Consider the following 23637-nt stretch of genomic DNA (forward strand, 5'->3'; position numbering starts at 1 on the left):
GCGAATCACAGTACGTAAGACCTTCGTTTTGAATAGTCCTTTCTGAAAGCTTTCTATTGATTTTCGATTTCTTTTCGTAGGTACATAATTTCTAGTTTGCAGAACATAATGCCGAATCGAATTACTCAGCTTCAATTTCGCTAACGTCACTTCCATGCCTGATCCAATATTGTCGTCGAAATTTTAGGAATTACAAGTTACAAATTACACACATACCAAAATTTCTAAGTAAGTTTTACAAATTCTAAATTAAAATAATTTAAGCTCCTGTTATCCAGGCTAATAACAAAAATTGAATAATCCATTATCGGAAACTGTTTGGTCATTTGAACTCTCGCGTGTTCTCCGACTCGTCTCGATAAACGAGACTTCGTCGTACTCGTATATCTCAATTTTCATCGTTCGCAAAGTATCGTCAAGCATGGTGGAGATGGAAGTGCTTGTTAGAATATTAATCGGAGAATGCCTTGCGAGATGGTTGTAATCGGAGTACTGTAAGCGTAATAGCCAGAGGTGTCGAAATAAATCACCGTGACTACCAGTAGTGCGTGAGCCTCTCCATTCATCACCGTCTGGCTGGCCGACGGTCCTGCTTTCCGGTAAATCGTTCTGCATTTTCGACGAAGAAACGCCTTTATTACGGTGCACGCACTAGCCCCCCCCCCCTCCCCACTATTTTCTCTTCCCTTCTATCAACCCCCTTTTCCCTGTGGTACTATACTTATACCTGTCTAGACGAATGAATCATACGAGTATTTTGACCCACCAGTGTGTAGGTGGTACACGGAAAATTGGTCAGATTCCTCGTACGGTCTTTCAATACACTTTCAGCATACTATGTTGTTCTATGTGATAGTTTCCATGAAATTCAAATGAACTGGAACCGATGTGACAGGTACGAGTAATACTTGTCTGTGATCGCCATTTTTATATGATTTGTAATTCGTTGAAAACGATCTACGATACGTGAATCCAAAAAGTTTTGTAGAAAATTATGGAATAGTTAACATTTTGGGGTAATTAATTCTTCGAAATGTTCAAAGATAGATATAGATAGCAAAAGTACAAATTTAGATACCATGAAACTCGGCGGTGTGATGAATTTCAATTTTCCATCGCTTCTCTGTCAGTTGAATTTTATAAAACATGCGGATGTATATGAAATGTGTTGATAAGAAAATTACAATTGGAAATTGTTTAGCGATACTCGATACCGACTTTCGAAAAGATAGATTTGCAACAGCGTGTAACGCAATAACCACACACTTGGAGAACATTTATTTTAAGATAAAACATACATTTTTCCAACATTAAGGAACTCCTCAAGAAAATAAAGATTTTTTTTTAATTCGCAAGCTATTGTAAATCAAATTTTTCTGATCGTATCGCATTATGCGCAGTAGATATTGGGAATATCATTTGTGCATCTTTTTTTGAGATCGTTGCTGATAAATCGAATTCAGCGGTGTACCGAAGATAAAAACACGTTTCCTGCACCTAAATCATTTTTTAAATATATGTACAAGCAAGATCAACGTTTACTTCTGATGAGTAAAGCTTTAAAATTGATCAACTTGATAACCTTAAGATGTCCAGAATGCGCGATACCTTTTTCTGTATCGACTTCTCTCGGCTCCTAATATAACGTGTGACAACGTCAGATAACGAAAACGTTCATTGAAATGTCATGTTTGTTTACAAGACAGAGTAGAAAACAAGCAGTATTTTGTGTCGCAACGAAATTTATAATATTTGTTCAAGATTGTATGTGACGTTCTAATTAATTTCAGATATGGACGTTTCACGTACAATTTCTACGATAGCGGTAGTACAAAACTATCGTTACGTTGAACATGTTGAAAAATGTTGAGAAATTATACAACATATGTGTTAAGACACAGCAGAAAAGAAAGATTTCCAAAAGTAGTAGCTCGTTAGTATGATATAGCAGAGAGAAGAAAAAAAAAAAAGTGAAGGAGCGAAGATCGTTTTTTTCGGAGTCACCTGCTATTATCGAGTCATTTTTGGTATAGCAGCAACGGTTTTCGATCAGTTCTCGCGACAGATGACAGTAGCAACGTGTGGGGTATTAGAGAACATGTGGACCACGGTAGTTTTACCCACTTGTGTGTGTGTGTGTGTCTGTTTTTATTTTATCTTCTTCATGTTTCCCCGAACATTCGTAAAAGTCGACTTTCGACTAAATTTTCAACTTCATTTTGTGTTACAGCTGAAGGCGTGCAGGCGATCGTGTTTCTTGAAAATGGAGCTTGATTAATATTTATGCATTTGTGGGAAAGTTGAACGCGGAGAACTTCTTATTTGTACCGTCCGACGAAGTTGGAAAAGAGGTTTCTTTTTTTCTTTTTTTCTTCAAGTTTGGAAACCAACGACCGAATATGCTGATCGGGACACGCATTTTGCTTTCTGGTATCAAATGTACACGTCATGGTTTAAAAATAGCCGATTTCACTGTTTTGTAATGCATCACGTAATGCATTTTATATCAGCGCACGATGTTTGATACAGCGAAGGATTTGAATTGTTTTGAAGATCGATTTGGATTTTAAATGTGAAAAAAAAGTCGTAGATCTTGTTCTCCCTTTCTATATCTGCATTCCATTTGCCCCCCTCCTCTCTCCTATTTCGCTATCGTATCTACTCCATCAGAGTTAAACAGTGCGCTCTCGGTTCCGCTGATCAAAAAATTCGATTTTTCGGCGTGATCGTTGCGAACCAAAGAGATATCGCAAGGCGCAGGGTTTGAATCGAATTTTAAATTTTCTCCCCATGCTGAATACATCAAAGTGCGTTAAATCTATTTTCGCAAATTCTTTTTTTGTTTCGAAGACTTTGAAAATTCACTCGTACGTTGAATACAAGACAGGAGAAGAAAGAATAGATTTTATAAAAAAAATGGGGATAATTTTACTTAAATTCTTCGATTGATTTTCAATGATTTCAATAAAGTATAAAGAAACACTATATTACTTATTATCATTATTATTATCATTGTTACAACAATAGCCATTGTAATTTATACATTTCAGGACGAGTATTGAAACAGAGGAGAACGTTATGCATATATACAAGCAATAGGCTGCATTTGCAAAGCAATGTGGAGAAGTAACAAGCGGTGAAAGAGCTACGAGGAACGAAAGGAAAAAAAGGAAAACAAAAAAAAAAAAAAGAGAAAAAGGTGAAGAAAAAGAAGGAAAAATTGTAACGAAGGGGGGGAACACGAAGGTAGCTTAAAAGAGATTACGATGGAAGATTGCTGGATTGCTGGAGAAAGATACAACGGATGGATGACAGGAGAAAGGTGAACCTCCCTGATTAAAGGGTCTGGCGGGAAAGGGGCGCGTGACGAAAGGGGAAACGAAAGGCTTGGGGTAGAGACGTATTAAGGTGGCTACGAGAATGGGGCAGCGGTGGAGGCGAAACTGGCAGCAAAGAGGACGAGGAGTAACAGGAGGAGAATATGGCCATGGAAGGGAAGAGAGGTTGTTAGCGGTGGTAGTAGTGGTGGCAGCGATGGCAATGGTGGTGGCACTGGCGGCGGTGGCGGCGACGGTGGTGACGGCGGCGTCGGTGGTAGAGGCAGTGTAATGGGAATGGTGCTGTCGGTGGTGATGGCGATGGCGACAACAACAGCGGCAGCAATAATGGTGATGGAGGTGGTGGTGGCGTCAATGTTGGTGGTGGTGGCGGTGGCGGTGGCGGTGGTGGTAGTGGTGGCGGTGGTGGTGGTGGCGGCGATGAAGGTGGTGGAGGAGAAAGAGAAAGAGGAGGTGGAGGCCAGTCTATGGCAGCGGGTGCACGTTCAGCCTCTACATGCGAATACGTAAGATACTACGAGAGAGAGAAAAAGCGCCTATACGTGCGCAAGAGGGAAGGAGACGGTAAGTGAGAGTAAAGGGTAGAAAGAGAAAAGAAGAAAGGAGAAGAAGAAGAAGAGGAGGAGGTCTCCGTGTCGACATATATGCGATGAGAACGCGCGTCTCCTGACTCAGTGCTTGACAAGCTAGCAAGCTCTTAGGATTCATCGAGTTTTACCGGCACAACACAACATAACACGCTTCGACCAGCTGCCTGCCACTGTCACGCGAGTTTCGCTTCTTCTCTTCTGTTACTGTTCTTCTTCTTCACGGGCCTCTTCCTTCCGAATTCGTTCGCTCGTTTTCGTCGCCTCTTTAGCAACCGATTACTTTTCGATCACGACCAGAGAGAAGATCCAACGGGTCGTTTTTTATTTTCCACGATAGATTGTTAAGATTTTTGGAAGGGGAAGCGCAGAGGAGAAAGGAGAATATTTGTAAAAGAAACGGGGAAAAAGGAACGAAAGAACGAAAATATCGGAAATCGATCGTTCGGGTAGGAAGTAAAAAGTGAAACGAACGAAAATCAGCGGCTTTAACTCATTATTGGTGACATGACGCCCAAGATACGTTTAAAAAGATGCACAGTGCATCGGTAAACAGTGTGTTGCTAGCGCGCACATGTCTAGATTAAAGTTCGCGCGTGAACCAGAGGTCACGAGGGTTCACCGGATCATTCCGTTCCAAAAAGGATACGGAAGAAATCCGATCGTTACGCGGCCAGTGAATATCGGCCTCGAGTGCAATGTGGTTTTTAATACATCTTGGTGCTTCTAGTGTGTAACTATGGTAAATGATATTCTCAGTGATCGCTATAAACAGAAGTAATTGGAATTGAAGTAATAAGGATTCATCCATCAGTTTTGTCGTTGCCCGTACCGTCGACAGAAATTTTTTAGAGCATATCTTTTCGTTCCATAACTGTTCGACGAGTTCGACTTTGCTGTTTGAAATTACGAAAGAAAGTACGCCAACTTCCGGTGAAACTTAGCTCGGTACAGACTCGCAAGGCGTTGAGAGAAGAAGGAGAAAACAAATCGAAACTGGATCGTGTGGATCACGATCGCGATCGCGATCGATTCTGTTCGCCTGTGCACCGAGCGATGTATCGACTGATCGGCACGTTGACGACAACGAGTTGCCCGCTATCTGCGGAAGGAAGTTTTTGGTAAGAGTGTATCTCGGTTTTTGCAAAATCAAAAGAATAGCACCGTCGAATAAACAACGGAAGAAGTTCTTTTCACGGAAGCGAATAGCGAAGAAGGAGGAGGAGCTGGAGCAAGAGAAAGAGGAGAAAGGGGAGGAAGAGGGAAACGAAGAGGAAGAGGAGGAAGCAGAGGGGAAGCGGAGGCAGAAGGCAGCAGCGGAGGTGGTGGTTGTGGTAGTGGTATTGGCGGCAGCGGTGGAGGAAGAGGAGGAGGAGGAAGAGGAAGAGGAGGAGGAGGAGAAGCAGGAGGAGGAGGAGGAGGAGGAGGAGGAGGAGGAGGAGGAGGAAGAAGCAGAGAAGAAGGAGAAAGGGGAGGAGGACGACGACGACGACGACGAGAAGAAGGAGGAAGTGGAGGAGGTGGAGGTGGGGGTGGAGGAGGCGGAGGGGGAGGGGGAGGCGGGGGAGGAAGCGGCGACGGTGGAGGAGGAGGAAGAAGAAGAAGAAGAAGAAGAGGAAGAAGAAAAGGAGGAAGAGGAAGAGGAAGAGGAAGAAGGAAAAACGAATTCATACGAATTCTTGATCCGTGCGAGATAAAAGAGACGGAACAAAGGGGCGAAGGGCAGGACACCCTTTGCGGTGGAAAAAGGATCAGTGAAAAAAATCGGCAAAGCGTAGCGATGAAGTTAAATATTTGATCGCTCGCTTCGCGAGGGAAACCGATCGTAACTGATCCGACTAAGAACGACCTTGAGCAAGATGGTCAGGGGGGCGCTGTTACTACTCTTGCTACTCCTCTTTGGTGCCTTCGACGTTCCTGGCATCGAGAGAGTTCGTATCAGATATCTGGCGAAGGCTGGTAACACCTGTAACGCTTGTAGGATGCACGAGGAGATCAGAGCCCTCAGTCTTGAAGCAATCAAGGAACAAATTTTGAACAAGCTCGGCTTGAAACAAGCCCCAAACATGACAGGCAGAGCACTGCCAAGAATCCCGCCGATCTCGAAGTTGATGGATATGTATGGAATGCAAGCCGATCAACCACAACCTCTCGAGCCCGGCATCTCTCATCACGAGGAGATCGACGAATATGCTGCCAAAACAGAGAGCGTCTTCGCCCTGGCGCAACCTCGTAAGTTTCAAAATCCTTTTTTCCATTTTTTCAGCGAGAAATCAGCAACACTCTCTTCCTATCAGTTCGGTGATACCTACGAGTTTACGACGCCTATTACGGTTACGCGTAATTGATAAATGATTCTACTACGTAAAAAAAGAAAAAAAAATGTTGTTACTTCACTTTGCAAGATTATTTTGCAAGACTCACAGCTTCAACGATCATGCATTCCACGTTGCAGCTGCTACATTTTTCCTTGGCAATATTAACCAAAATTAACCTTTCCAACCTATCGAGTCATTTATTTTATTTATCTGTAATCGTGTCCGTTGTAATTTGTTACATTGTAGTTTAAATTGAAACGTACCGCGTTACGAACGTTTGCTCGATTAAACTAAGGCAAAAATGATGCAACTTGCAGGCCCATGGCCATTTATTTATTAACGTAGTTAACGAGCAAAACTCTTAACAAGATTAGCTTTCTTCGTCGGGGCCAAAGTGTCATAGTCGTTTAACGAATTGCAGGATTCGCATCGCTTACTTTAAATTCGCTCGATCGTTTCTCCTCGAATAGAAAAATATTTCAGGTTTCCTCGCTTGTTCTGCTTCTGCCGTCAACTGAAACCGATGATGCTGTGGGGCATCGATTTGAAATTCGAGCTTGCCTCTCGGCCTCGAACACGGTTGAACTTTCCTTTGGGATTTCTGCAGGAACGTTTCAACACAGTTTAAATACTCTACTAGTATATCTGTTCAGAAAAATCTGTGTCTGTAAATGTCCAAATATTTTCTCGCGAGCCAGCGTACATGGAGCATATTCAGAAAGTTGCGAAATACGTAGAGAAGACGTATGCACGGATTAAAGGAACGCAAACGGAGAGGAAGGATCCTCGAGGCGAATACGTCTTCACTGTTTTTTCCAACGTATACTACGTAATAATTACGTTAAAGCAGTAACCTATGTTTAGGATTGTTTCTCCTTACACGTATGCACACATCATCATTCTCTTTCTCCTTCTTGTATCCGAAAGAGATTGGCGGCTCATTTTCCCTCAAAAAATCAAACGTTCGATCAAGAAGTGCGCGAAGCCGATCATTTCAGAGCGATTTTAAATTTTAATGGCCGATTACATACGATCGTCGGTTGACACGACTCGCATGAAATACAACACGCTATCTTCCTGACACGTTCTTAGGTGGCCCGTATCTTGTGATTACAGGTGCTTGCGAGAACTTTTTAACCGAAAGTTGAAACATTATCGCGTGATTATGGGGCGATTGTCGGTAGACGATCGACAGAAATCACTATGTACTTACTTTGTCGGCAGGCTTCGGCCGCTATTACACGATCAAATTTTTGCCTGGATAATAGTAGAAATAAGCCGACACGTTTGTTAATTTGTTCCTCGAAAGCACCATGACATAACAAGCATCCTTTGAGCATCGGATCGGAATATCGACGATCCTCGCTATCCTACCTCGTAATTATTGGTTCGCCTCGTTTGAATTTAATCTTAAACACAGTAATAATACGAACGTACGACATCATCATCGGAGATAATAGCGTTGCGAGTCATGATTTCGCGGGAACTTGAATTTCGTACGTATCTGTATTTAGTTCTTAAAAGCATCGATCACGTAATTTCACAACTTGGCAAGTTACAGTTGCAAATTTCCACGGAGGGACAGAAACCGGAATTTTTAGAATTCAGTCAGAGAAACTGTCTTACACCGCTGTAATCCGCGGCAACAGAATTCTCCTCAACTCTCTCTCTCTCTCTCTCTCTCAAGATTAATTCACTGGAAAGGACTGTTGCAGCTAAAAATGTCTTCGTTTCGAAAGTTACGTCTTTCGTTATCGGGGAGAGATTAGTTCTGTTGAAACGATCTCAATAAGAATATATAACGAAATGATTGATAGGTTCGTTATATCGTGAAAGACAAATATCTGAGGCTGAGTGGTAGATGTATTTTTGAAGTGTGTATGTGTGACTCAGTGTGTATGAGACTCAGTTTGCAAAGACGGCTCTGTTCTCCAGCAGTGCGAAAGCTGAAAAGAAGCTAGTGACGAGAAACACGGGTGGATGGGACAAGAGAGATGGTATCGTGGCTGGTGGCGATGCCGATGCCAAACCAGTATCTAATTCGTAGAGGGTTATCGCCTTAGGCCACCTATATCGCTCTTCACGAACCGGCTGAAAGTCGATCGCGCAGGAGGCAATCGCACGATCTCCACTATTCGCCTGTGCGAACTTTTTCGTCTTCCTTTTCGTTTCTTTCGCCTCATCCTTGCCTCTCCTCTTCTCATTCTCCCCGCTTTTTCCACATTCGTGTGTGCCTCTAACATCCCTCCGCTTCCTCCTTCCCCTCTCCACCCTCTTTCTCTCTTCTTTTTTTCTCTCCTCTCTCTCCCCTTTCGTAGCCGCACACGAGCATGCGCGTCTACACCCACACAGAATATTCCTTATCGTCTTTCGCTTCTTTTTTCATTCATTTTTTTCTTTTCTTTCTTTCTTTCTCTCTCTCTCTCTCTCATTTTTTTTCTTTGCATTGCTTCTCGTGGACGTCGGCATTCCTCTCGTATTCACCCAATTCATTTTTTTCTTCGTACTGCTTGACTCTCGATCTTTTCTACGCTTTCATTCCCTTTCCCTTCGTGTTTTCGTTTCGGCCCTTCTCCTCGTTTATTTTCTGTTTCTTTTCTTTTCTTGTTTCTTTTTTTTTTTTATTGTCTTTTTCGCTCGACGAATTCTTTTCGCCCATTTCTCCGTATATACTTATCTTGATCCCTGCGCTTCGGTGAAACAAGCACAGATTTTTTGTTCATCGACCTCGGGAGATCGATCGATCTTTGTCACTCGGCAGTTGGTCGATCGCCCCGCTCGATGTATCGGCTATACACGCGGCGGTGCACGATTCCTTTACTTCTGCTCCGTTCCGCGAATGTTTCAAACGATTCAAATCAAATCGCGGCCCGGCTATGTTCCACTATCGTCGCTCGCCAATCGGAATCGCCCTTACTTGCTCAATACGTGAAATTAGATCGTCGTCTCTGTCGACGACGATAATTATACGATAATTATACGATAATTACGATAGTTGTGAATTGAGAATTAAGAATAATTAGATAGAGAGAAATTTATGTTCTATAATTATACGTTCTATGATTATATATTGTAATTGAGATACAAAATTTCGGTCATAGATTAATGTCTATCTAATTTATGTCCCTTTTCTTTCTTTTTTCTCTGCACTTTGCGATAACGTCAAACAGACACATACGTAAATTTGCAAGAACTTGCTTCATTTCAATTTGGAATGTAAATTCCACTTTTTGCATTTGGCACATGAATTTCGATCGAGTTGAATGCTGGAAGTTGTTCAATTTTCATTCTCTCGGGTATTTCGCGATAATGGAATCTCCTTCTTTACCTAATAAAGAAAAATATCATGTGGTAGCACGTGTAACGACGTTTGCCTCGAATAACAGACACGTAAACATAACCGAGAGGCTGTTTATGATAAATTGCACCGGAAATTCATAGTTAGATATACAAGGTTGCTGCGCTTGCATTCGAAAGCCTGTTCTGTTCTTAACAAAAAATGCGATAACGTTTGCTGACTACACTTCCAAACCCGCGATTGCCACCACGTTTCCACATTTCTGGCATATTAGTTACCGATATTCGTGCGTCATGATTTCTTAATCTGAACGGGGCTCGCATTTCATTCCGTTCCGTTTCGTTTCATTCGCTGTCACAAGTTACGGTGACTCACGAATGTATTTGAACACAAGTCGCACACACACACACACACACACACACACACACAAAGCTTTCTGTGTAAAACAATTTTGGTACTTTACTACAACTGCCGTGATTAAATTTAGATCGATGTAATTAATACAGAAAATTCTTCTATATATGTGCGTGCGCGCGCGCGCGCGTGTGTGTGTGTGTGTTCAAATACTTTCATGGGAGTGCAACAACAGCAGTCGAAGTCGATCGATGTGCATAAATCGGGGGTGGGAAAATTGAGCGTAGAGTGCGACAAGAGATGGTCCAGCGATCGATACGATGAACGAAACGTTCTCGCAGCGCGAATTCCAAGTACACACGAACAACGAACCGGCCTCGATCCGCTACGAAGGTCACGGTCGCTGCACAGCCTAGGTCAGGCCCATCGCTTATTATCGCGTTAAGGCTGTCTCTGGAGGTGACAGGCCGTTGTTAGAACTTTCGTATTTTCGGCTGCCACGCTTCGGGACAACACGCAGCCAGTCGCCAACGCACTGCTCCGTCTGTCTGTTGCGTGTCGTTTCGTTAATAATCGGCGATATCAGTCTCGGGCGGGTGTACACATATTTGTCGCTAGACTGCAGATATTTATAGACTCGATGACCACGAAGGTGGGGGAGGAAAGAGAGAAAAAAAGGAACACGATAAATACGTTTTTATTGACTTTTTAATTTCAATATCTTGCCGCACGACGGGAAGGAAACACATTTAATATGAAATAGCTGAACGTGATCCAGCGACGTACAGCGACGAAACGTAACAACGTTGTGATAAAGGAATGTTTTTAAAGTCGCCGAGCCGAGGCAGTGGAAAAATACAGGCTCAGTTTCAAAATTAAAAAAGAAAGAACACGATTAATTGATAAAACGCTGGATCTTGCGAATCATACCTCGTGATTTATTGCGCTCCGTTCGCGGATGACTTAAACGTACAAAAATGTGCCCGATTACGTATAAAAAGTATAATATACAGAGTGTGTCGAAAGTCAAGTATGTATTTGTTACGATCAGACCGCGCGGATGGGGATAAAACCTTCAAGAGTACTTGCAAGTCGGTGAGAAGAGAACTCAAAGAACGCGTTAGGATTAAAAAGATGGATGAAAAGATCTTCCTTCTTCTTTTCTCCTTTACTTCTTTTTTCCGCCCCGAATATGTAACGATCGATCTCTCTTTCGGCTCAGTTTCATCATATTTTTCGATGTATCTCTCGTGCACATTAGTCCCGGTGAAATTAATAAATCTGAAATGGATATATTAAACCGTTGGATAATGACAGTGTAGATAGTAGCACTGCGGTCAGCATACTCGCAGACAGGCGCCATTCCATCAGTGATTCTCAATTCGTTACGGTTTCTTTCTGCGTGTTTGTGACTTGGAACAACAATTTCGAAACGCGAGCAAGAATGCTGTACAAGAGGAATTGTTCACCAGATATAATTCGATCGGTGCTCTTCGTTCGTTGATTTATCGCTGGATCGATAAAGTGAAAGAAGGGAAAACGGTTACGTCCGTTTGTTGCGAAGCGAATTTCACGCAAAAGTTGAGAGAGAAAAAAGAAACCGAGCGGACAAGCCTCGATAATCGAGTTGAAACGCTGGTCGGAATCGAAAGTTGGACGGCGGAGCGTGCAAAGAGAAAAAAGGACGATGCTCGGAACATTTTGCGGATGATCTAATTTGATCGTTCTATCGATAGATCCGTTCATAGTGGTTGATTGATCAGCCGCCAGCTACAGTGTCGATCTAGAAAACCAGTTTGTCGTGTTCCTGACTCGAACAGCGAAGATATTAACAGCACAGAAGTATCGGTGCTACGTTGCAACGCGAATGCATTTAAGAACTATTACAGTTACATAACAATTCGATGGGTATTATCGTCGGGCTCTACGTGTACCTATAATATCGTAATATTAGATCAACTCCGATCGTGTCGTGTTACCACGCCACCTTACGCAAATTCTCATTTCATCTTGCAACGCGCAGCTATATTTCTTCTTCTTTTCAAACACGTTGTCGTTCGACCCGCTTTCCAACGATTTTCGAAAATCTGAACATTCTTATTATGATCGTGATCGTCGAATCATTATCTGAGTAATGAATTGTTCGTTACATCGATAGATCGGAATATTTAGTTCTTTATGTTCAAGACCATTATGTTTTATCAATTTAATCACTCGTGGTCTCGTAAACTCGTTGATCACCGATAAATCCAACTCGTTGAGTTGTTCTCTGTCTTCGCTGACGGTCGAAACATTCTTATTAATTCCCAACAAGTAGAAGAAAGTTTCTGCGCGCGGTTTTCAAGCCGAGACAGCATCGAAAGGAAATTCATTCGGCGGAATGATTCTCGTTATCGTTGATAGTGTTCTCCGTGCGTACTCATTCGGTTCGTTAGACTGCGTACGCGCAGAATCGGGAGCACGGATCGGTTCGCCAGAAGAAGCGTCTGTTTCTGTATGCCATTTTTTTTCCCCCTCTTTTTTCATTTTCTCTCCTTTTCTCTCTGTCCGTCCGTCCGTCCATCTATCTATCTGTCCATCTTTCTCTATCCATTCTCTCCTCTATCGTGTTTTTAAAAGGGACACGTCGGGTCTCGAATGCACGCGATACAACGGCGGAGCAGGTTCGTAGCCGAAGGCCCTTCTGCACGAGAAAAAGAGGGGGAGGGGAAAAAAGCGAAAGAATGGGAATAAGGGTGGAAGAAGAAGAAGAAGAAGAAGAAAAAAAGAAGAAAGGAACAACGAAGGAGCGAAGGGTGAACGTAGTGGCAGAAAGAAAAAGGAAAAAGAAAAAAAAGAAAGGAAAAATGAAAAGGGTGGAAACGCGTGACCCAAATGTGAATTTTATCGAGTTACGCCGTGTTATAGTGTCGAAGTGCAGTTGCAATTGCAGGGCGGTTTCGTCACGCGATGCAAATTACTCGAGGGCGGCAGTTTTTACGTCCGGTTTCGCGGCAAACCGGTGAACCCCTCCGGATCTCGGGCTCCCTTTCGACGACTCGTGCCCGCCAACGCGGGGAAGCACTCTTTCCTTGAAACGAGTACCGGAAACGAGTACCGATAACTGCTTTTAGATACGCCACCTTTCGCAGGCATTCCCCCCTCCGGTGCGCGACAAACGAAACTTATCGCTGCGATCATGCGTCCGATCCGCGATTAATTTCAGATCGCAACGTGTAGATGCTTCTAGATAGATCGCACGAGAGGCGAATTTCGAGTCGAGTCGCGTGAACGAAAGTTCCGGGCGTTGTGCGACGATTCCCCCTTCGCCACTGTACGAATTTTAGGAACTTCGGTTTGTTATTATAAAATAATGGAACGAGTTCTCTCGAGCACGGCCTCGGCTGAATTGACTCGCCTCCATCCGAACGAAGTGAAACTTGTCAACTTTGCTTCGAAATTTCTACGCTCGTTCTCATTGGTCGAGTCGTTTTTCCTTCGAGTCGCTTGAATTTCAAGTGACTTGTCTAATCTGAACGCGACCTAAGGGTGTGTACGCACCAGCAGAACAGCGGTGTTTGCGGACGGTGTTTGCGAACAGTGCTCATAAGATGTTCGCAAACATTTTGTGACCACTCTACGATCTTCTCGCGAACTCGAAATTCTCGAAACCTGGAAAAAATATTTTATACATCAACTTTGTATATCTCTCTCTCTCTCTATTCTCTCTCATATTCGCTAGAGATTCAATTACTTGATAATATCTGACAAATGGACAACGAATGGTTTCGCAAACGCTAATGGGGACGCACGTTTGAAAGGGGAAGGATGATAATTGGCGTGAAACGTAAGGATAATGATAATGGACGTTTGTCGCGTCAGGATATTTTAACGGAGGATCAGTTAATGCAATTAGGTAGCCCCGAATGAAAACCAGAGGGTACGTTGTCGTGCAAATTTCAATAATGTCGAGCGAAAGAGGGAGCCTGAAAGAGGGAATGGAACAAGTAGGGACAAAGATACGCGAGTATATAGGATGGAACGGAATGAAACGAAGTAGAACCGAAACGAAACGGAACCTAATGGATGCATTACCGCATTAATTTCGGGGTTCAACGACCTGTCCGCGTAGGTGTGCAGGGTACATCTGCAGACTCGCGTGAAGTTCTACCCTTTTTGCAGAGCTCGGCCGCCCGAGTAAACGAATTTGACCGAATCCCTATGTCCATTGTCAAATCGTTTTATTTCCCACTGGTCGGTCAATTGTAATATATCAATGAAACGTTCGATTCTCTTCTCTACATTGTATTTATAACATTGTATTTATAAGAAACCGTATTTGTAATCAAAGGCCGCGCGGAATAAACGTGAGAAGTGCATTTTCGTTGGTTTTCTGATTTCGTTGTTGCTATATTAAAAATCCTTGATTTTTTTAAAGTAAAAGGAAAAAGAAAAATGGACAGATTGGTGAAGTCGTTAAAAGCGATGAAAAGTGAATTATCCTCCCACCATCCAGCATAATACATATCGACCGAGTCCGGTGTCCGGTTACTTACAAGCGGTTGTCGCATACGCAGATGAATCGGATCGGCACGACTTTTAAATTTTCGAGCATTCGGCTTGACGCGTTTAATCTTATCGCGTCATGTGCCGTTGGCAGATGATTTGTCGCGTGATATTTTTAAACGCCGCCGCCCTTAGAGCGACAGCTGCCGCAACGACGACGAGCGAAAGAACTGGACGATAGCGGCGAAAAGTGCGCCGATGATGAGCCGACACGGGACGAACGGGGGGGAGGGAAACGAGAAACCCGTCGCTCGTATCAATTATTTCTTCATTTATTTATAGGCAGGGCCACGACACCGTGGTATCACCGTTGTTGTTTTCCATCATTTCCACTTTGTTCGAGTAGTCTCCTTCGGTCTCCTTTTCGTTTTCCTTTTCGTTCCACCAGCAACTGGCCTTAGAGAGGCCGTGCCTCTTTATTTCTAACCCTTGCTACCACGCTATTTATACGCGCTAATTATCTTTGACGCTAGTTTCCAACCAAATCGTTGATCGGTTGATCTCTCTCTCGTTCACGCGTGTATCGCCAAGGTGTATCGTTTCTGTACACGCGAGGGAAACGTTCCGTCTCCTCTCGTATCCTTCCTTATTATAGTTCGTCGGTCGAAATATATATATATTTCGAATACGCGCGCGTATTGACAACGACGAACATGGACAGTCGAAAACACGGCGCAAGTCGAACCTTAAGGCCGTAAGAACCTTAACTAGAAAACGATTCTATAGTGCGGTCTTGCAATGCGACTGACCTCTGTTCGCTAAAACTATATTTATCTCTCAAGCGCCGAAGCGCACGGTGTGTGTACTTAATGTTTCAGTTTTATTGTCTCTCCGTTCTACGCTGCGACCGGCTTTTTTTCTTTTTCCTTCTTTCCCCGCCGCGGCCAGCCTCTTTCTTCCTCTGTCGCGCTCACTCTACGCATTTATTTGCGTCCGGGACTGTGCTGCTCGCGCGCGCACCAAATATAAAATCCACATATTGCGTTCCGTCGCAACACGTGTTTCCAATTGGTCAACTCGTTTTCCCGATCGGCTGCGAAATTCCCGAAAAGAACCGCGCCCGCGCGAACCCGCGCTTATGGGGGTGGAGGGGCCATTAAAGGTTCGGTCGATTTTTCTTTTCTTTTTCTTTTTCTTTTTCTTTTGTTTCTTTTTTTTTTCCGCGAAACGCGACGCACGGACGAGATCAAGAACGACGTTCTCGAATTCGAACTCGGTGGTTTCCCTCCCTTGCGACGTTGGACGTGCTTTTAAAAGATTTCGTGCCAGACGGGCGGTAGCCGCTAGTCTGGACGAAAATAAAATTGCCATCTTTCTGTCTCGCCGCTCTTTCCATCCACGCCTTTCGGCGGCAGCGTGACTCATTCCTGCAAACGTCTGACCTGCAAACACAAAGAAGGACAACTCCTAAATTAACGGAAAAGAAGAAAGGATAGAAAGGGGGGAAGAAAGAGGGAGGAGAGAGACGGCGCGCTATCGAACAAGTTGCGTACGATCTTCTGAACGAAGACAGCATTGAATTGTCGTCGTGGCATTATTCACTTTTATATCCACGTAGAGCGATCACTCGCGAATGCACTCGAAACACTTGCAGAAACCTCCTCGTACGAGAAATATTTTCTAACGAGAGCACAGTTGGCATTGCGGTCGTAAATTTTGATTACGGTGCTAATGGAAATTTCAGAAAGTATTTCGTGCAACAGAGAGCAAGATATACGTACACGCTCTAAAATTGAAATTAAAATCAGAGAAGGCAGAGTCTCGGTCGTAGATTATTTTTTTATTTATTATAATCGTTGCCTAGATGACGGCTTTGGATGACTTCCGATTTACAATGTGTATCTCTTTACATCTTTCTTTCTTATTTTCTAACTCTATAACTAATCGTTAATGTCTACATCTTATGGAACTAATTTATCCTCTGTGCTCTGTCGTATAATCCTCATACACTTTGATGCCCTTATAAATCTTGCAGTCTTCTTGTAGGAACTAAAAGTAAAAAAAGCTACAGTCGCAGATTGTATTTCGCAACGAGTCGAGTCAAGATTATAATCGAGAACCGTGACAATCGATTTGAAAGGCGAACGAACGTTTTCGTAGGATTTTTGATAATTTCGTTTGAGAACGACGTTGCCCGTGACAGGTGGGTGGGTAACGAAGGAGGGAACAAAAGACAGAGCAGATGAACGCGAGAGGGAAGAACGACGTTCCGTCAGTCAGTCTGCAATTAACTGGCGTATAAATCGATTTAAAGAGGGATTCGGTACGTGGCTGCTAATTACTCGTTTCCATGACGATGTGTCTGGGCGTGGGAAAGAGAAAGCATGAATTCGCAAGCACACCGAGCGGAAGGAAGGAGGGAAGCTTCTGATAAATAATTATCGTCCAATGCGGCGGACACGTACGGTGCGTGGAATGTGACAGTGACAATGACGACGAATCGCGCGAATTTGCCTTTGAATAATTTATCGAGGCAAATTCACTTCTCAGGCAAATTCACAGTTACTTAAGTTGACAAGTCTTCGAACTCTACCTTCTCGAGAAAGTGAACTTTTCCAACGCCACTCCAATACTCAATTCTCTCCTTTACTTCCAATTGCAGAATCCTTTCTTTTTCTCTTTTTCTTCATTTCGTTCGTACCATGAACTTGTGTCGCGGAATGGTAAAGTAGTTTGTGCACTTTGGTGTTGTTCGAACAAGTGGATTCAACCGGTAAGAGTCGGACATTGGCTGGAATTCGGTTCGGAGGGAATCGAGTCCGTACAAACGGATGTACAGTTTTGTTCAGGCAGGTTGGTTGCGCGCCCGAAGCGAGTCCAATTCTAGAAGCGATCGTCACGTACGAGAACGCGAACTCTTCTTAACGAACAAAAGAAGAAAAGAGTCGTTGCACGATGCGAGATGCTGTTGGTGTCTGAGAAAGGCGGCTTCGTCATTGAACATAGAGAAGCTCGCACCGGTGGCATCTGCTTCGAATACCGGGACGAGTCGACGGTTTAGAAGGCAGGGCAAACTTACAAACAGGCGATCGGTATCGATACGGAAAGAAAGAAATTGCCGATTGATCGGCCGAGGAAAAACGTTCGTAGTCCCCGTACGCTTAACGGTACGATTTGAGGTAGCCTTTACCCTTCATGGAAGCGGTCTCTCTCTCTGAGAGACGTGTGTACAGACACATGCACAGGCCGCGTCGAGCCGATGGCCTGAATAGAATCGAGACTAACGTGCGTCGCTACGTATGTACGTCTCCTGTACAAGCTTGCTTCACCTTTTTCCCGTTCCCCTTTGCAACTCTGTTCTTTCCCGATCGACTTCTGCTGAACGCCCGGACGAGATCGTCGCGATGGAGGTCGCCTGAAACGCTAGTTCGAACACTAGCCGATGCCATCGACGTAAATATCGGACACAAGCACGCGAGAGCACAAACCGAAGTGCTTCGTACCTCTGTGTACGAGGCAAGAAACTCTGCCGGCCACATCACCGGTTGTTCTTGATTTATTGCCAATCGCGGAGGCCAGAAACATACGAGCCGGTAACCTTCGTGGATCGTATCCACACGGTGGATGATTTTGCCGATCATCGATTCTCCAAATTCTCCTCCCTCCTCGCGGATATTTTCTCTTCTTTTCGCCTCTTTGTTTCTCCTTCTCCTTCGACTACTCTCGTTCCATCGTGCTTTACATTCTTTCGTGTCGTGTTTTCCCGTGCTGCTTTTGACCGTTCCCTCGCTATTTCTCGGTTTCAGATCAGAGGCTACGGCACTCGAAAGGCAGCCTCGACGTTCTCTACTTCAAGTTCTCCGACAAGGTGGTCCAGCATCGCGTGACGCGGGCGGAGTTATCCCTGTGGATATGGGGGAGTAACCAGGAGTCCTCGGAACTGGACGAGACCGGCGATTTGGAGAGCGCGGAGAGCCACGAGGACGGCCCGGTGACCATCACGTTGCAGAGGATCCTTCGCGGCACCACGGAAACCGGCGGGCCGTCGTTGGGTCCGCCATTGACCACGAAACATCCGCGGCCAGTCGGTTGCAGGGGCAGCTGGGTAACGATCGAGTTAAGAAGAATGGTCGCCGAATGGTTCAAGCATCCACGGGACAATCTAGGAGTAGCGCTGAAGATCTCCAGCCCCGGTGCTAATCATCGCAGGAACGCGAAATTAGTCGAGACTAATCCCGGGGCCGAGTACGCGCCGTACCTCGAAGTGCAGACGCAAGAACTCGACTCCAGAAGAGGGGCGAGGATCAAGAGAAACGTAGGACTTAATTGCGACGAAGCCAGCCAGGAGACCAGATGTTGCCGATACAAGCTCACCGTGGACTTCGAGAAATTTGGGTGGGATTGGATAATCGCTCCCAAGAAGTAAGTATCGCTCCGCGACACGTTGAACGCTGAATCGATCTCGGATGTACAGGGTGCTTCGAGAAGACGACACTCGACAATTATCAAATTTTTCATTTTCGTATTTACTATTCTACAAATCGTTTCGATAATCAGATTATTTAGCAAACGAGTCGTTGAATTTTTCTAACTCTAAGAGAAACATTCTGTCCCTCTGTAAATTTTACAAATGATTTTTTTAGACGACAGGTTTTAGATTCTTTATGGACCAGGAGAGGTTCCTTATCTTTTTATTTAGTTATTCAGTAACAATTTAGTAAGAAAGTCGAATACGCTCTTGTGCCTTTGTAGATTGTAACTTGAACGATTGCTAAAGAACACTGCCGCAAAATCTAATCGATCGTGATCTTGATTTTGTGCCTTAGGTACGATGCCAATTACTGTTCGGGCGACTGTCCGATGGCCTTTCTGCCAGCGTACCCGAACACTCACATCGTCAGCTTGGCGGAACCGCCTAACAACTCTGGTCCCTGTTGCGCCCCGAGAAAACTCTCCGAGATCACGATGCTGTACTTCGATAACGAGTACCAAATTGTGTTCTCGCGATTACCAGGCATGGTCGTCGAGAGATGTGGATGTTCATAGTCCACCATGATAGCTCGAGAAGAGCAACGGCGGCAAGAAGGAATGTGTCAAGGCTCGTTGATTGATTCTTCCAGGATCTACTACTAGAAAACAAAAAAATCGTCAATAATTATTCCTTTTCTCCCTATCCATTCCCATTCTCTGTCTACTCTTGCTTCTCTTCTTTTCCTTTTCCCTTTGCTCCATTCATTTTCTACGTTATTTCCTCTCGTCCGTTCCCTGTTTAAATTCCCTTCAATTTTCATTGACAGTCTGTGACTATCGTGTGATCATCGTTGTCGTCGTCGTTCCGTCTTCGACGAATATTTTCATTCGATAGACTGAAAGTGCCTTGTTCGGGGTGATTTTAGTGTGCCGCAAAACTTACCCTTCTTAGTGACACGAGGAGACGAGATTCCTTCTATGAACTCAACGAATAGCAAGCAGGACAGCGATCGGAGGAAATCGATGAAAGTCCGTTCTTTTTTAAGCTAGTAATAACGGGCACCTTTTTGATAGTCGTTTATCGTCCATGGCAAAGCGGATAGTTCCTAGAGTCACGGTATTATTATTAAGGTGTCGATGCGTTTTACACCTGATCTGAGAGAACGACCGCAGAAAAAGAATTATTTTTTATACGGGAGCCTATTGCAATTTTAAAATCTCCCCTCGGAAACTGATTTTGTGATGATCCGTCTTTATCGAGCTAGAAACTGTTTACGAGTCAATGCAAAACACGAACAAACAATCGTCTTATCACAATGTTCCCTTGCACATCGTTGCCTTTCCAAAAAAAAAAGAAAAAGAAGAAAAAAAAAACGAGGATACGAAGATGAAACGATTCGTTTCCGATAGTCGTCGTTGATCGGTGAAAACGTGTTGGCCGACAGATCTCTGTGTACAGTGAATCATTTTTTTCAATATTTCTCTTTCTCTCTATGTCTCTGTCTTTTCGTATATACATATGAAAAGATTTTATATATATATATATATATATATATATATATATATATATATCTTCTTTCTTCTCTTTTTTTCTTTTTGCAGATAAATACATACACGTATGTACGAACGCGCGTACGCACTATATTCTTTTTGAATATACATACATACATACATACATACATAAGCGCAAACCTTTTCGTTCTTTTTCCTTCTTGCTTTCTTCATTTTTGTTCTTATTTTCTTTTTGTTTTAGTGAGTCATGTGAATGCGTGCATAGGAATGTGTGTACGAGTCGTGTAAATATGTCGTACCTTGGTCGTACCTTTGTCGCTTTTCTACGAATTTTCTTGAATTTTTCACTTCTCATGTCCCCTCTTCCTTCGTCCCCCCGGGAATCTACGAAAAGGAAAAACGTTGCTTATGTAGGCTTACGAATGCATGTCCTTTTTCGGTACACGTATAGGTACGAACTGTAACAGCTGACTGATCACATTCGGAATCAACAAGTACTCCTCTGTATTCGATCAAGCCACTGTCGAATTTAACCCTTAAAAGAACTATCGTCCAAGGGAATTTATCAACGGGTGAAATTTCAATTCATGTATAATTTTGTTCCATCTCAGAAATCAACGAAATACGTACAGGTGAAATATAGAAAAATAATAAGCGATGTTACGCGACACGGCAACGTTCAAAATAATATTCGCAGAGGATGATAGTGTTTAAGGGTTAATGGGTGAGAGAACGTTTCTTCGCGCTATACCTAGACTGTCGATAAATCACATCAGTGACAATTATAATTTACGTAGGTATACTTGTATATGTGTATATCGTATCGGCTAACTTTCAGCCCTTGACATCGACGAGAAAGTGTATGTTTTCTTTTTTTTAGGAGGATGAGACTCAAAGACGTTTGCAGCGGCTACGTTTCTTCATCATTTGATAAATTATGGTAGTATCGTTGTGATATTCTAGTTGCTTGGCTGCAAAGTATGCCGACCGAGTGAACGTCCCAGTATAACATAAGACGTTTTAAGCTCGTTTCTAAGTACGTTATCCTGTGAATTTTAGAACTTCCTGTAATCTTCGCGATCTACGAAGGCGAAGATAAACGATAGAAACGACGTTCTATAATTTATTTTACGTTTACTTTTCTCTCTCTCTCTCTCTCTCTCTCCCTCCCTCTCTCTCTTTCTCTTTCAAGCGCAACTACGTAGTTTTAGGAATGTTTTTAGAAATGTTACGACCTCCTCAAAATTATCCGTTTTTCTTTTTTTTCTTTCTTAAGTGTGTGATACTGCCACGATCTATTAGCGTTTAAAATTCTACGGAAACGTGTGTGGAAAAAAAGAAATGAAGAAAGGATCTTTATCGTTCCTCTTGTATATCAAAAGATGCGCTAACCCAAGCGTGTAACACTTTTCGCTGGAAACTTTGACAACTTGGAAATTTCTTTTATTTATTTCCCATATCGCCGGTCACTGCCTTTCTTTATATTCGTTCTTTTTGTCCATTCTCTCTTTCTCTTTCTCTCTCTCTCTCTCTCTCTCTCTCTCTCTCTCTCTCAGTCTCTCCTGCTTTTGTCCCCCTCACGATCTCGTTGTCTGCAAAACACATTCTCTTTCTCGCCTGATTTTTCATCCTTCGTTTGTTTGTCAATGTGTACCTAGAATTAAAAATTAATGGAATTGTGTATTCTCAGTATCCAAACAAGGGCGGCGAATACTGCATACTTATATATATATACATATATATATAATGTGTACTTCCTAGGTAGAGAGTATTCATAGAATATTTATTCGCTGAAATAAATGGTTTTTCGATGAAAGGTGTATCGATTTATCCCATTTTTTTTTTTTTTTTTGTTTTCTTTCGAGATATTCTTTCTGTTCTTAAACGTTTCGTTCGTTATTTTCCCCGTTGCGTTCTCTTTTTCCTTCTGTGAATCGCTTGGAAAGTGATCTGGGAATTTTAGAAAGCGACAGATATTTTTTCGTTGTTTTTCGCTGTTTGTAACGATGATGATTTCGTTATTTGTAACGTTTCTCTCTCTCTCTCTCTCTCTCTCTCTTTCTCTCTCTCTAATCATTTACAACCGTTACCACTCACCATGATAAACTTTCGGGCCACGATTATTGTTTCATACTTATTTTTGTTTGTCGACTGAACCTACGTTTGTTATACAATCTTGCGGACGTTTTTTTAACAACGGAAAGATTGAAGCTACGTCATGCTATGTCACATGTGTGATTTCTGAATGGTAAACGTGTTCGTGTAAGAAAAAGCGCACGAGCCCAAAATTGTACGATCGAACGTGCGCACACATATGCAAGATGGATAATTCGTTTGTATCCGCTATCTTTTTTTCTTGTATTTTTCCTTTTCTTCCTTTTTTTCGAGGCGAGTAAATGCTCATTCGATATCAATATTTTTCTTTTCTTTTTTTTCTTTAACTTTTAATTTTTATCTCCGGTCAAAGTCAAACAAGCGAGAAGTATCTTTTGTCCGTTATGTTCGTTTAGAGAATTTTTCGCTCGAACAGGTCTTTTCCTTCTTTTTGTTATTACGCGGATGTGTGCCGCAATATAATATTTGATTACGATTATGTAAGTATGTATTGACGATCGTAAAATTATAGGTACGTCTTAATCTAATTGATTATTATAAAATACGAGCGAAGTCGCTTGTTCTCGGCTAGGAATTGTCATTATTTAATATGCATTGCCAGCCTCCAGGATCCCTCCCGCGATTTGGCAAGATCGTTTCAATTATAAAATTACAATAATTTTATCCTTTATATTTCATAGGTATATTAGGTATAGCTACGTATGATAAAATGTTACGACGTGATTAAATTGCTTTTTGAAAGCCAATATGCAATAATAAAGCTTATGTTTGTAATCGTCACAATTTTGTTAGTGGACATGTTCTTTATCTTCAGATTCCTTAATTTTCTGACTTCGTGACACTTCCTGCAAGCAATGGATTTAACTTTAAGTAGCAGATGTTTCTCTCTTTCAATAGGTAATTTAGGTTTATAGTTAATTATCGATTAACTTGTCGTTAATCTGTATACGTCGGTTGATCGTAGCCTTTCATTGTCTAATCGTGATCGATCGAATGAAGCGAAATTTCCTATGAAATTCGCCAAGTATGCAACCGGCGCAGCATGTCGGGGAGTGAGCACCGAGGACACAAAGTGAGAAATGCATGTCGAAATTCTCATACGCATGGAATACGGTGCTCGGATGCACGAGAGGACAAATGAACTAGTGGACTTTACGACG

General features: G+C 42.9%; 1 protein-coding gene and 1 long non-coding RNA gene across 2 annotated transcripts; both read left to right on the forward strand.

Moving 5' to 3' along the window:
- The first annotated feature begins 5491 nt into the window (after window positions 1-5491).
- LOC122530365 (growth/differentiation factor 8) lies at window positions 5492-20067 on the forward strand. Its single transcript, XM_043657238.1, has 3 exons — window positions 5492-6157; window positions 18187-18802; window positions 19207-20067. Exons 1-3 carry the CDS (start codon window positions 5785-5787, stop codon window positions 19424-19426), a joined length of 1209 nt encoding a protein of 402 aa, XP_043513173.1. The 5' UTR covers window positions 5492-5784; the 3' UTR covers window positions 19427-20067.
- A 364-nt stretch (window positions 20068-20431) lies between these two features.
- LOC122530366 lies at window positions 20432-23257 on the forward strand. The gene is made up of 2 exons (XR_006306979.1): window positions 20432-21155; window positions 21243-23257. It is a non-coding gene; the product is annotated as an uncharacterized LOC122530366 (long non-coding RNA).
- Window positions 23258-23637: the final 380 nt, after the last annotated feature.

Source organism: Frieseomelitta varia, unplaced genomic scaffold (genome assembly GCF_011392965.1).
Source record: "Frieseomelitta varia isolate USP_RPSP 00005682 unplaced genomic scaffold, Fvar_1.2 scaffold_34, whole genome shotgun sequence".
In the NCBI taxonomy this organism is placed as follows: Eukaryota; Metazoa; Arthropoda; class Insecta; order Hymenoptera; family Apidae; genus Frieseomelitta; species Frieseomelitta varia.

What these genes read in the sequence shown, in the direction of transcription:
- LOC122530365 (XM_043657238.1), top strand. Translation starts at nt 5,785, where the DNA reads ATGGTCAGGGGGGCGCTGTTACTACTCTTGCTACTCCTCTTTGGTGCC. An exon ending in CTTCGCCCTGGCGCAACCTC is followed by an intron (nt 6,158 to 18,186) that starts GTAAGTTTCAAA and finishes TCTCGGTTTCAG; the next exon opens with ATCAGAGGCTACGGCACTCG. An exon ending in TGGATAATCGCTCCCAAGAA is followed by an intron (nt 18,803 to 19,206) that starts GTAAGTATCGCT and finishes TTTGTGCCTTAG; the next exon opens with GTACGATGCCAATTACTGTT.